This window comes from Mya arenaria, chromosome 15, assembly GCF_026914265.1.
Source record: "Mya arenaria isolate MELC-2E11 chromosome 15, ASM2691426v1".
NCBI classification, from domain to species: Eukaryota; Metazoa; Mollusca; class Bivalvia; order Myida; family Myidae; genus Mya; species Mya arenaria.
In genome coordinates this window covers 34,696,276-34,710,907 of record NC_069136.1, presented here as the reverse complement: position 1 = coordinate 34,710,907, position 14,632 = coordinate 34,696,276, and the positions used below count along the sequence as shown (strand labels likewise).

The 14,632-nt window shown below is 33.9% G+C and overlaps 1 protein-coding gene across 4 annotated transcripts in view; it reads right to left on the bottom strand.

The window, feature by feature from the left end:
• LOC128219920 (ATP-binding cassette sub-family C member 5-like) overlaps window positions 1-12,084 on the bottom strand; it is a 43,291-nt gene extending 31,207 nt beyond the window's left edge. For 2 of the 4 annotated variants that reach the window (XM_052928094.1, XM_052928096.1), the window contains exons 1-5: window positions 11,713-12,084; window positions 4,345-4,922; window positions 2,078-2,191; window positions 1,797-1,955; window positions 792-939 (exon numbers count right to left, since the gene is read on the bottom strand). In XM_052928094.1, coding sequence (XP_052784054.1) covers window positions 792-939; window positions 1,797-1,955; window positions 2,078-2,191; window positions 4,345-4,769 — 846 coding nt within the window. In that variant the 5' untranslated portion in view covers window positions 4,770-4,922; window positions 11,713-12,084. Of the gene's footprint in view, window positions 1-791; window positions 940-1,796; window positions 1,956-2,077; window positions 2,192-4,344; window positions 4,923-11,712 lie in introns of those variants that run through there. The other 2 variants (XM_052928095.1, XM_052928097.1) reach the window with 2 other exon arrangements.
• Between the last annotated feature and the right edge of the window lie 2,548 nt (window positions 12,085-14,632).

Here is a 14,632-nt window from a genome sequence, read left to right as displayed (position 1 = left end):
TCAAGACATTAAAAAGATTCACCATTAGGACGCCCTTTTCTGGAAAGCTTTCCCTCAACCAATCAGAGGCTAACAGTACAACAGCTATTGTCCACAATGAAATTTAAATTAGTATATATGGCTGGGATTCCAAGGCAACAATTCATCTGCATTACTCAGAAGCTTGAATAGCCCATTTGGTTGCTATAAAGAGCAGTCAAGGAATACAAATAACAGACTGCTTCGTAAGCTTGAATCACACTGTCGCTCTGTTTTTGTCAATCATTTTTTTTAAGATATTCATTTCAGCAATTGTTTATCAAATAGACTATATATATTCTTTATAAAAACGTTGGAGCCGCCTACATTCCATTTTAAAAAGAAATTTTGCCCCATTTTCAGTAGAAAATCCCCACTGCAACCAAACAATAGGTTTACATGATGCAACATCTGGCTTTAACTAAGGAATCACAATATATCAAGAAAACTAGTTCATCAGCCCTACTCCATGCTACACGTTACATTAGGCAATCAATTATGTACCATAAATGCTCTAATAGATGCACTTCTAGACTTCTATAAGGGCATGCAGGTTTAAAAGGAACTTTAAGGTAATTGTGACATCATGCTATAAATTTCAAAATGGGAATTACATCGTATTCCAGAAAACCAGTTACCAATAGTCAGAGTTACACCAAGATATTAAGGGAGGTTAGTCTGTGTTACACCCAGTTATTAACCAAGGTTAGTCGGGCAGTGTTACACCAAGCTAACAGTGGTTAGTCAGTCAGTGTTACACCAAGCTAACTTACAGGCGTTGAAAACTGAAACGCAACACAGATGAGCAGTGTTACAGTCGCGACAATAAGTCGTGTGCGCATAAATCTCATCACGGTTCGGACAAATGACGCTTTGGTAGGTCCCTTGACAGTCAGCTCCTCGCGCCATAACTTATCTAAACTAAAATATAACATTCTGTTAACACAAGTCAGGTGTCAAAACCTAGATATGAGATCTCTCCACAAATGGCAGCAATAAGCTGTAATAGTAAATCGTTTCCCATCAAGTTATCTTTTGGGCAAAATTTGATTTTTTGACCTTTTTTTCAAACCATGTAAAAAAAAACAAATCAATACTTTTTTATATGCCTGTCAAAACCATTAAAAAACACAAAGCCGTAACCCTTCCAATATACAATGTTTCAAATTTTTAGTAACAATGACCTTGACCTTGACCAGAGGGGACCCAAATGCAATCATATGTGATGGTCTTCATATATTAAGTGAACTTGATGAAGGGTATTGGAGTTATAAGTGTTTAGCCAACTTTAAACTTTCACTGGACGTGGGGGTGAGTAGTACAACCTCCTAATAAAATCAATAATGTTGAATAGGCAAGCTAACAACTGGTGCCACAATAACAAAGCTATTACAGAAACCAAGAGTCGAAACAGATTTCATTTTTTATGAAAACTAAATAAAAATACAGATCAAGTAGTTCTTATATAACTAAATCCATCAATTGATGTGAGTGATGTCCCTTTGAAGTGAAACGTAAACAAACCCCTTTACTTCCATTACTTTCTGTATAGTTCAAAAAGCTAGGCCAGAAATTGACTTCGAACAAATTGTGACAAGCCTTATTCTATAGATGTAGGGTACATGTATAGACGAGGTTAAAGAATTTACATGAGACAAAAACTATACCAATGACAAAAAACTACAATGCCAAGGCTATGCCAATATCCTTACGATTTTCTCTTCCAAAACAGGCATTTTTCAACTATGATAAAACAAAGAGATTTGGGAGCGCCTTACCGGTCTCTGTTCGGTTCCGATTTTTCTCGAAAACCGATTGTGAGATCCTGAATGTGTTCAATTCCTTTCCGATAAATGTTCCACATCATGGATGTCTGCCAGCCAAATGTCATCTGAGACAGGAATCCAGCTTGTGTCATTGGAATCTCGGTTCTGGACCTGAAATTTGACTTTGGTTATTGTATGCTTGTGCCGACAGATTCTTTTCATCGGAATTCTTTTTAAAACAAACATCTGAATAAAGATATCAACATTTTTAAGTAAAGACCTGTAATACTTACGTTTTTTTAAACCTTAAAGGTCTGGCCCCTTTAAGGGCCTCATTGTAGCGTATGAGACCCCTCTTTCCCCGTAAACTGGGAGCCATTTCACCAACTTCGTCCAAGCCCAACAAGCTGAAAAACAAATAATCTCTTGTGAATAATTACTAATACATCAATTCATGCAGGACCTTTCATTCCCTCATATATTTCATAAATCGTAATTATAAGTTACGCGGTTAGTTGGTGACCCCTGGATATGGGATAAACTGGGCAAAGGACACCATATTGGGTCATCTGATAACCCTGTTACGTATATATCACATCAACAACACGTATACATGTTAAAATGTTTCATTTATTCATTGAAATATTTATCGGAAAATAGACGCCATTTTGGTTCGATATAAATTAGGTGACCCAATATGGAAAAATATGGGGTCACCCCGCGACCTGCAGTCCTGGACCAATGGCGGTGTGTCATTTATGTTGGAGGCGTGATATACTAGTATATTTAACAAGAGCCGTCGTAAGACAGCGCGCTCGACTACGTCGCTTTGACTTATTAGTGAATACAATAACGATATAATGTTACCAAGTTTGGTCTCTTTATGTCAAACCTAACTAAAATTATTTGATACATAAGATGACTGATGCTGCCCTCCCACCAGCCCGCCCGAACAAGGACGCAAGTCATTCAAATAACTTGATTTCCCATTATGAAAATGTGGCTAAGAGTATATACAAATATGCCTTTCAAAAGAAATAAAAAAAAAAATATTATAATAATAAATTCATGGGCCAAACATTGTATTTAGGGTTAAAATGGAGTTATGTTTCTTGTTGTAAGATGGTCGTAAATAATTTTGAATTCTATAAAGTGCATTGAATGAACGGTATAGAAGTTTTTTTATTAAAATCCCAACTTGCCCTTAACTTTTACTTGCCTAAAACTTTAACCTAAGTCAATCAGGGGCCATAACTTGTATTAAGGATATGGAGTTATGAAACCTCATTGGGTAACGGTCCTGAACAATTGTGTGAAGTATTAAGTCAATTGAATGAAGGGTATAGAAGTATTTAATAAATATCCCAACCTGCCCTTAAACTTTAACCTAAGTCAATCAGGGGCCATAACTTGTATTAAGGATAATATGGATTTATGAAACCTCATTGTGTGATGGTCCTGAACAACTGTGCGAAGTATTAAGTCAATTAAATGCAGGGTATAGAAGTTATCAATAAATATCCCAACCTGCCCTAAAACTTTAACCGAAGTTCCATAGTCAATCAGGGGCCAAAATTTGAATAAAAGATAATATGGAGTTATCTAACCTCATAATGTGATGGCTCTGAAAAACTGTGTGAAATATTAAGTCAATTGAATGAATGGTATTGGAGTTTTAAGTGAGAATCCCAACTTGCCCTAAAACTTTAACCTGCCCTAAAACTTTAACACAAGTCAATCAGGGGCCATTACTTGTATTAAGGATAATATGGGGTTATGTAACCTCATTGTGTGATGGTCCTGAACAACTGTGTGAAGTATTAAGTCAATTGAACAAAGGGTATAGAAGTTATTAATAAATATCCCAACCTTCCCTAAAACTTGAACCTAAGTTCCATAGTCAATGGAAAGTAATGGGCCATAATCTGTGTAAAGAATAATATGGAGTTATCTAACCTCATCATGTGATGGCCCTGAACAATTATGTGAAGAATTATCCCAACTTGCCCTAAAACTTAAACCGGACGCCGACGCCGGGGCGAGTAGTATAACCAACCTATTCTTCAAATAGTCGAGCTAAAAAGGGTGTCACATGTTTAGTAGACTAAATGACAGGTCATAAATTCAATATATGATATAAATAGCCACTTGTTTGATAAATGGGTGTAACATTCACCTATACTCCAGCAGTTGTTCTGAACAAACAGATAGACAGAGAAAGCAAGAAGGTCAAAACTCTATACATAATGAAAACTGTTAACTCTATGTTACAAATTTCAATGTTACACATTGTTCTTAAATCATTATAGATTTCAAAAATTAACATCTGAATATCACTAAATAGTCCATATATAAAGTGATTATATATATATATATATATAATGACATTTAATTAAATAGTTTAAATAATTCTATAGTCTTGTAACTATTTAGGTAACTTTTATAGCATTGCGTTATAGCGTCTCTACCTGCAGTGCAAATTTCTCAATTTGTATGAACCATTACATTAATAGAATATAATCATATTAAATACTTTGTAGTATTCTAACATATAACCTACCTCCTGGTCAGGTCCTCAGCCCGGTCTGCCACATTTGCTTCCATTGTCATGGAAGCATTGTCATCTTCTTCTCCACCAAACAAAGCAGCCCTGTCATTCACCTTCTCCTCCTCATCAATATTTTCAGTCAAAAGCTCCAAACTTCCATACTTTTCGTCTTTTTCATTGTCTGACTCTATTGGGTCTTGTTCCACAGTTCTTTCCAATTCATTTGCATCATCTTTCTCAGCTAAAGACTCATCTTTTGTATCACCAATACCATCTTCCTGTGGACTAGTTTCACCTGACTCTGCTTGCTCATTTTCAGCATTCAATTCAGGACCATTCTTCTTGGTATCTACCAATTCTTTATTAAGCTCATCAGCTTCTCCTGAATTCTCTAGTAAAGTGTTTGTATCACCACTGCTTGGATGGCCTGCAGCCATTTCCTCAGAAGGATATCACTTAGCGATAAAACTTTTTATTCTAAATATACTCAGTTCCCAAATATAGCACACAGTGTATTATAAATAAAACTGAGTGTAATCAAATAAAGCTTTCAATCATCAATATCTTCACGATTTTTCTTCAGTAAAGACCTGAAAGTAAAGTTACATGTTTAAATTTTACAGTTCTGTCATTTATTTTTGCTTCCAAAAAAGTGTGTTTAAAAAAGAGAGACGATTTCTAAATGAAAAATGTTCGTACTTAATGTTACATAGTCCAGATATTGCATGGCCATTGTATATTAAAAAAATATACCTTTATACAAAACTACTTCCAAACTGAATGTCTTTTTATTACTTCATGAATTTCAATGATATGGTTGTGTTTTGTTTGTAGATAGAAGTTCCAACAATATGTTCAAATAAAGTTTTAATTACATTTCAAAATAATATATCATTTATCATATAAACTTTTAAAGTACCCACGTAATTAAGCATGACAATCAATCACTTGATTTCCCTCCCATATTAAAAAAAACTGTTAGCTAGATTTCTCTTCCTTAAAATGTGACACTCAATTGTGAAGCCAGTTTAATATTACAACCTTATAAGGTATAAATAGTAATCACTACATTGCTAGTCAGCAAGATATAATGCAATAGTGTGCATTACAGCATGCATGGTCTCATGTTGTGGCTGAAACTACTAAGGATACCCTGACTAAACTATTAAACTTGTCCGCCATGGTAACCAACAATCAAACTCATTTAACCTAGAGAGGCCTGGAATCCAACCTAGGAAGTCATCTTTTGGTAAGAAGTGAGTGTGCTAACCACTGCCGTAACTTAAGCCAACCAGTTTGCTTGTGTGCTTAAATATCACTCTAATCTTACAAACCTGGCCCCAATTTCTCGAAATTTCTTAAGTCGCTTTTAAGCAAACCTATTATTTTGTTTTGTGATACCGAAACTGCAGAAAGAAATATAAAGTAAGCCCAGCTGTAGTGGGGAGCGAACCGATGACGACACAGTCCAAGAAAAAAATGAAATACTGACACCTTATCCACTTTGCCACCTGACAAATATTTAAACCTTAATTGAATACATTGGTAGCATCACAGTCATGAAAATGTCAATCAACCAATCACGCAACAGCTCTTTGCTGAATCGCTTTGTCAACGAGAATAACCAAGCCTAACTATGATTCAGTGTTACAAAATTGTCATGTTGTAGTTTGTCATGAGTAAAATTTGTTTACAGATTTAAGGCCTAAAAAATATATAAATTATGGTTTGGGTAACCTATCCCTACCTACAAAATATGTGTTGACATTATTCTTGTTAGAGTCAGTTACAAAAACTAAATAATAAAATATAAATATATAAAAAACATCTTAATTTATTTTGTTATTAGTTTTGTGTTTTAATGTGTAATTAAAAACCTTTAAAACATTATAAAGACGATTACTTTAAAACATATCTCCACTGATGACAATTACGTATTTACAAACAAACTAACAAAAAAATTAAAATGAAAAAAAATAAAAAGCCTAACTTATATTACCCTGTAACCTGTTTATGAAAAGGATGTAACCCTAACCAAACCATTTTTTGGCCATATCATTGCACAGGGCACTTAAGGGTCAAGTGATAAACACACAATTTCAACCTATCATCTTTAGTTCTTTAAGTACCTTAGGAAAATCACACCATTTAGAGTGACTCTCAAAATCAATACATATACACATATATATATATATATATATAACAAACATATTTTTTAGTGATAAACTTTATCTACTTAATAAATAATGCATCTATGAAAAATATTAATTACTGATAACAATATTGTAACCGTGTACACGAAAAAATATTGAATGATTGGTGAGTGCTAAAAGATTTAACGGTACTGTGATCTGCTATCATCTCATAAGGTAGAAATACCTTATTTTCTGCACCTTTCTTTCAAAATAAACACAGTGCCCATCATAAAAACTATTGTTTTAGACATTTATTTATCCTTTCTGGTTTGTTAAATAAATTATATTAAAGCTGCAGTCTTACAGATTGAACGTTTTGACGTTTTTATTGTTTTGTCTTGGAACTATAGCCATTGTATGCAAAAATCCATGGAAACCAGTTATATAAGATTGCTTACATAATTAGATCGCAGTTTTTCATATTTAAGTTAAAAAAGTTTTTTGCATAAAATTTTTTCTTAAACCGTATGTAACGGATTAAACCATAAAACATTAATTTTCAAACGGAAATATGAAAAACTATGATCTGATTTTTTGTCATGAATCTTATATCATTGGTTTGAAGATGTTTACGCAAAAATTTTCTCTTTCCAACACAAAAAAAGTTGTAAAAACGGTAAATCTGTGAGAGTGCAGCTTTAATTGTGGAAAATCTGACTTGGGAGTAAGAGTGCATAGATCAAGTTACTGAAGAAAGCAAACAATGTCAGATAAACCTGTATCGAAAATGTGAATTCACATTTAATTCAGACCCATCTTATCAACTTAATATTGTAAGATCAGGATTTTCCGTTAAAGGCAAAGATCCATGATAATTGAGTGACCTTCCATTTAGGGGACTTTGCCTTTAATATTATGTCATTGTTACAACTTCAATTGAAACTGTGGCCTATAATCCAATCACTTAATATAAACAATGTTTGAGCTCAATGACAAAACTTTATATAACTTGGTATCTTATGTTTGAAATAATTGGTAGATATTATTTAAATGAATCGTTTAACAGTGGTCGAAATTGACACAAGCCCGCAAGCCCTGGACTGGTAAAATATTTTTCGGGCTTGCTCAAATTCTGAATTTTATATAGCAAGGATTGTTAAAAATTTGATGTCTGGAAGCAATAGTATAAGATTTCATTGTCAGAGATAGTTATTGATTCTATTTTTGCATCATTTTGACATGGCGGACAAAACATCCCATATGATTTAAACATGGTGGACAAAACATTCAAGATCATTTTTACAAGGTGGACAAAACATCCCATATGATTTAAACATGGTGGACAAAACATTCAAGATCATTTTGACATGGCGGACAAAACATCCCATATGATTTAAACATGGTGGACAAAACATTCAAGATCATTTTTACAAGGTGGACAAAACATCCCAGTTCATTTTGACATGGTGGAAAAAACATTCCAGATCATTTTTACAAGGTGGACAAAACATCCCAGATCATTTTAACATGGTAGACAAAACATTTCAAATTAATTTTACAAGATGGACAAAACATCCCAGATCATTTTAACATGGTGGACAAAACATTTCAAATTAATTTTACAAGATGGACAAAACATCCCAGATCATTTTAACATGGTGGACAAAACATTTCAAATTAATTTTACAAGATGGACAAAACATCCCAGATCATTTTAACATGGTGGACAAAACATTTCAAATTAATTTTACAAGATGGACAAAACATCCCAGATCATTTTAACATGGTGGACAAAACATCCCAGATCATTTTTACAAGGGGGACAAAACATCCAGATCATTTTGACATGGTAGACAAAACATCCCAGATCATTTTAACATGGTGAACAAAACATCCTAGATCTTTTTTTCAAGGGGGACAAAACATCCCAGATCATTTTGACTTGGTGGACTAAACATCCCAGATCATTTTAACATGGTGGACAGAACATCCTAGATCTTTTTTTCAAGGGAAACAAAACATCCCAGGTCATTAAAACATGGTGGACAAAACATCCCAGGTCATTTTCATGTTTGACATGGTGGACAAAACTTCTCACATCATTTTGACATGGTGGACAAAACATCCCAGACCATTAAAACATGGTGGACAAAACATCCCAGATCATTTTCATGTTTGACATGGTGGACAAAACTTCTCACATCATTTTGACATGGTAGACAAAACATCCCAGACCATTAAAACATGGTGGACAAAACATCCCAGATCATTTTCATGTTTGACATGGTGGACAAAACTTCTCACATCATTTTGACATGGTGGACAAAACATCCCAGACCATTTTAACATGGCAGACAAAACATCCCAGATCATTTTTACAAGGGGGACAAAACATCCCAGATCATTTTGACTTGGTGGACTAAACATCCCAGATCATTTTAACATGGTGGACAGAACATCCTAGATCTTTTTTTCAAGGGAAACAAAACATCCCAGGTCATTAAAACATGGTGGACAAAACATCCCAGGTCATTTTCATGTTTGACATGGTGGACAAAACTTATCAGATCATTTTTACAAGGTGGACAAAATATCCCAGATCTATCATTTTAACATGGTGGACAAAACATCCCAGATCATTTTTACAAGATGGACAAAAAATCCCAGATCATTTTGACATGGAGAAAACATCCCACAGGTGGTATTTTACAAATTATTAGATTATTTCTAAATTACTTTTACGTACATGTAACTGGGCTTTGAGTGTCAAATAACTGGGGATGTGTTTTTTAAATAATATGATCAAGTCCCTATAAAAGTTAAGGCAAAATGAATCAATTTTAACATTTAAGTTTGAAAAGAAATATTGCCTGTGAACTTTAATTAAATTGAATCATACCTTGTTATTTTCATATTAAAGCAATAAAACTGTGTCAAATTATCCTCAAAACTAGTGTCAAATTACACAGATTCATACCAAAAAATTATTTCTTGTTAGTACAGATTGATGTTGGACGCCTTTTATTTACATTTTAAAGTTTGATCTTCCATAATAATGTTCTAATTAATGGCAGATAATTATCTGGTTTGTTCAAAAAAAAAATTAAAGTCCTAGATTTTAACCCCTTCTTACCTAAATATTTCTATATCACTAATATAACAAAGCAAATATTTTTATCAAGTTTCATCGAACAGTGCTGTAACTAAAAGTGGAACTGTTCAAAAGTACTCACTCATGTTCGTAAAAGGCATCCCAATTTCTCAAAACCTCTTTTGGTAAATAACAGGCTTAAGTAGGTAATATTTCAATTAGCCAAAATACATACTTTAATTTGATTTTGATCAATGAAAATTGAATGGAATGGAATACTTAAAAAAATCTTAACAAAATACAACAAGAACAAAAGTGTATACACTACTTACTGTACCTTCTTTAAGGAGAATCAGCTATCTTGTATTTCAGAAATTAAACAAACTTATTTGGCAAAACAAACCGAAATAAATTTTTATACATTAAGTTGAATGGAATAGATCAAGTTTAAGTTTAAAATAGATAGCATTCTGTTTATGGTCTAATATTACTACAAACATTCTTAAATAAAAAAAGAACATATATAAGTGTATAAACTACTTGCTTTCTTTAAGGAATAATGAGCTTTCTGACATTTCCAAAATTAAACTTACCTAATTTGCAATACACATTTTTGTGTCTAGTCAAGACTACCAATGTTGTTTTTTTTAATATGTAATGTCAAGAAAATGAATAAAATCTTGCCCTTTTAACCCTTTTTAAGCTGTAAGAATGTAATTTTTAAAAAGCGGCGTTTTCCGTGTATATATATATATATATATATATATATAGATTGGCTGCGCAGCTGCATTTTATACCGCCCCAAACTGACCCCATGCAGTGTATTATTAATTCAAATATACAAATCATTTTCATATAAATTATTTTGAAAGGAATAAAATAATAAAAATTATATATATAAATTTGAAACAGTATTCTATATCTTTGAATACTAATAATATTTTTTGCAACTTCTTTTATCTGGATATGTTTAGAAAAAAACAAAAATTAAATTGAATAAATACCTTGTTATTTCCATTAAAACCATGATTTAATTATCCTCAATCAAATCAAATTACACTGATTCATACATATAAATAATGACTTGTTAGTACAGATTTATGTTGGACATGTTTTATTTCATTTTATAGTTCAATTTTCCTGAACTGTTCTAATTTATAGCCGATAATTATCTGGTGTGTCCATCGCCTTCAGTCCTTGATTTTAACCTCTAAATATTTCTAGATCACTTAATATACAGTATCTTTAGAAGCAAATACTGTTATCAAGTTTGTTCGAACAGTGCTGTTGGTAAAAGTGGAACTGTTCAAAGGTACTTGATAATGTTTTTGTAAAAGGCACTGTAAAAAGTTTATACATTGAAAGTGAAAGAAAGAGTGCTTGAACAGAATTTTGAACCCAATACCTTTCGTCCTACAGTAGGCAACACAACCACATCGCTATAAAGGTTTACTCAACAGCGAGACTGTTGGAAGTGCCCTATATAATTACGGCTGACATTACACATTTATGTTCAGTAATTCCAACAATTTTAAGAAAACTGTAATATCGATCCGGAATTAGTCAACTGACCAGTAGATAGATAGATAGATTTATTCGTGCATATATATGTCATTGTAACAAACCAAATATCTCATAAAGTTATAACACAGACTGATTAACAAAGTATTAGTGATGATATCTATACTAAAGCACAACATCATTAGAATGCTTTGGATACATACGTGCGTTAACAAAGATTTAATTCAATGTGACAAATATATAACACAGGATAACCCATTAAAGTTATTCAACTTATTTCCAATGGGGTCCTTATGACAAATATAATTATTTGCCAAGATCTCAGTTGTAAGCTGTTTAAATTAGGTTTACTTATACAAAAATAACATGCATGTACTCTTGACCAGTTAAAGAATGATTAAATGTTTGATATCGAACTTTTACAGTTATAATGCAACCGACTGTTAAAACCATATTCATGACACTTTAGCATAATATGACAAAAATCTTTGGACTAATATGCAAGATTAAATGAATAACAATTAATAAAATAGGAAATCTTCCATTTCTGCACATTTCATACCAACAATGAGATTTATATTTATATAATGAGTATTATATTTATTTTTCTATATAACAGTTTTAATTACTTACAATATCTTTCAAAAACTGCAGATCATTCAGTTGGTCAAAAAAAGGTCCAACACCGTAAATATTCAGATTCAGAATGAAATACAGGCACTGAAGGCCTGGGCCAGTGAAGGCTATTTATAAATGAAAATGTCGTTCCCAAAATGTTATGTTTAATAGCCTCCAATTAGGATCTAATAGCTTTTTCCGCAATATATCAAACATTTATCGAATGTGGCTTATTCCAATGTATGCCATGTATTTCATTCATGCTCTTGCGGAAGAAATAACATTAACTAGAACATCAGTAAGGATTGACATTTTCTCAATTTCCACTCCATTTTTTGAACTTTCATTAAACGCTTGAATAAAGCGCCTCAACCATATTGATCACGAGCTCAGGGAAAATCTCAAACGTACAAATCTGGGATAGGCACCATACTATTACGTTTCTTCCCTAGATAGTTCGGTCACGCTACTCTTTTTTTTAAATCGAACTGAGGACTTGGCCAAAACAATTATCGGACAGCCTTGTCCAAAAAATAAGTATGTAGTAATCAGTAATATATATATATATATACACTTGATTAACAATGATGACTTCCAAAACCATATCATTTTAAATAATAATTATGGTTTAAGGATCACGTACTGTTTAATTATCTCAAACCACAGAACGTAGGTCAACAAGAAAACTACAATATTTATGCTATATCTTCAACAGGACCAGTATACCGATGTTCAAAAAACAATTTTGAAATATATCAGTGAAACCCACAGTCCTAATTGTATAGCTTGCATACGGGAAATCAAACGATTAACCATTGACCCTGTTCCGTCTCTCTATCGCAATGATCCCGGCTTACTATGAGACCAATAAGACACCCCACGCCACGGGTGTCCGAACCTGAAAACCATAGAAGCTCTCGCACATTGCCCCACTTTAATTCTCCTAGTCTCAAATAGTCCAGAATCCGCTCTTAACAGTACAAAACAGGAACCTCAAAGTTTCCCTACATATGTACGCGATGCTCTTCCATCGGCTTCCACAGACGAACTAACTATAACGGTTTTGTTTGTTTATTTGAGTTTATTAAGGTCTGCCCGCGCCCATTGTCTGCATTATTGCTTGACCCCGCCGTGACGTCATTACGACTTAAATTGTGTTAAAATGCCATGAGTGACATGAGATAAAAAAATACAGCAATTCACAGTCAAATCCAGACATTGGAAGACTTGAAGAAACAGAGTGAGATACTAGAGATCCGGGTGCGATACCCTAGCTCTTTGCGAAGAGACCTCTTGGCTCTTAACGTGCTCAGTGTAAAGCACCGATACACGGGATACAACTTTTCTGGGTTGAACCAGTACTGAGTACACCACTTTTCCAAGCACTACCCTTCAAATGCCGAGCACCAGGCAAGGGAGCTACTTGTACCAACTTTTTAACGTGTTTCGGTATGACGTGGCCCGGGATCGAACACACGACCTCCCGCTCCGTAGGCGGACGCCTTAACCACTAGGCCACGGAGACGGTAAACTATAACGATAGTGTAAAAGCTTATTTATACTCGCACTCGGGTCTTGGCCATTCGGCGAATGCTCCGTTAAGAGTGTTAGTAACTTTAGGTTGTTGGAGCATAGTGAACATACATAATGTAACCCTGGTTAGAGCTTTAACGTGCACCAGTGTATAGCACTGTCACACGGGACCCCCATTTCACGCTCCTCCCTAAGGAAGACGATTAGTATGTTTAGTGATACGACGGGGAATCGAACCAGCGACCCCTGGATTGATAGTCAGGCAAGTGTGTTACCACTAGACCACGAATCCGCCACACTATGATGTTTGTTTGTTTACTTGAGTTTATCAAGGTCTGCTCGCGCCCGTTGGCTGAATTATGGCTTGACCCTGCCGTGACGCCATCACGACTTAAATTGTGTTTAAATGCCATAAGTGACATGAGATAGACTACTTAATGACAGCAATTCGCAGTCAAATCCAGACATTGAAAGACTTGCTGAAACAAAGTAAGATACAAGAGATCCGGGTGCGATACCTTAGCTCTTTGCTAAGCCACGCCTTAACCACTAAGCCACGGAGACGCTGCCACACTACAATGAATGCATCTCGCTGATTTATATAAACTGATATCACTTGTGACGGTGTGAACCGTTTTAACAACTCTCTTGGATAAACCTTCTATATTTACATTATATTACATTACCGAGTATGGGGTGTCAGGTTCATGAATCTTCAAAAACGGTAGTAAAACCATTAAGAATATACCTTCTTTCGTACCAAATATGATTTCCAGGCTAATATTAGATGTTTAATACGAAAACCATAACTTTTATATTAATTACACAAAATCGTCCTAGATAAGTAATAGCGATAACGGCGAAACCCGTAAATAGTCAAACTCATTCACTCAGACAGAAGAATTAAGTTTATTTTCCGGGCTTCGGACTTAATGATTCCGTGAACATTATATATAATAATAACAATAATATTTTAGTAAAGACTAAGGACACATTGTTTGGAAGGGTTTGGATCCTCGCTTGCCACAGAAACTTCTCCCCATCGGTTCGTTCGATAATAGTGTTTATCTTGCAACTGGATTTTACAATAATAGAAGTCGATTCATGCAGTATAATACAACCAGAACATTTGAGTTCGAATCATGTTTACATAACAATTATGTTTACATAAGAAATGTATAAGTGTTTTAACGTTAAAGTATTGTATCATTACATAAGAGAGATACATAAGTTAGGAAAATTATTTAAGTTAGGGAAATGACTTAAGATGTTTTAGGAATACCAGTCCAGATTCGCTAGCAGCATTCTTCGTAACAGATACGTATTTTCTTTTTTAATTTTGCGAAATGATCATCAGGTCTTTATTCTGATGATGTCCACGTGTTAGATACATCATGCCCCT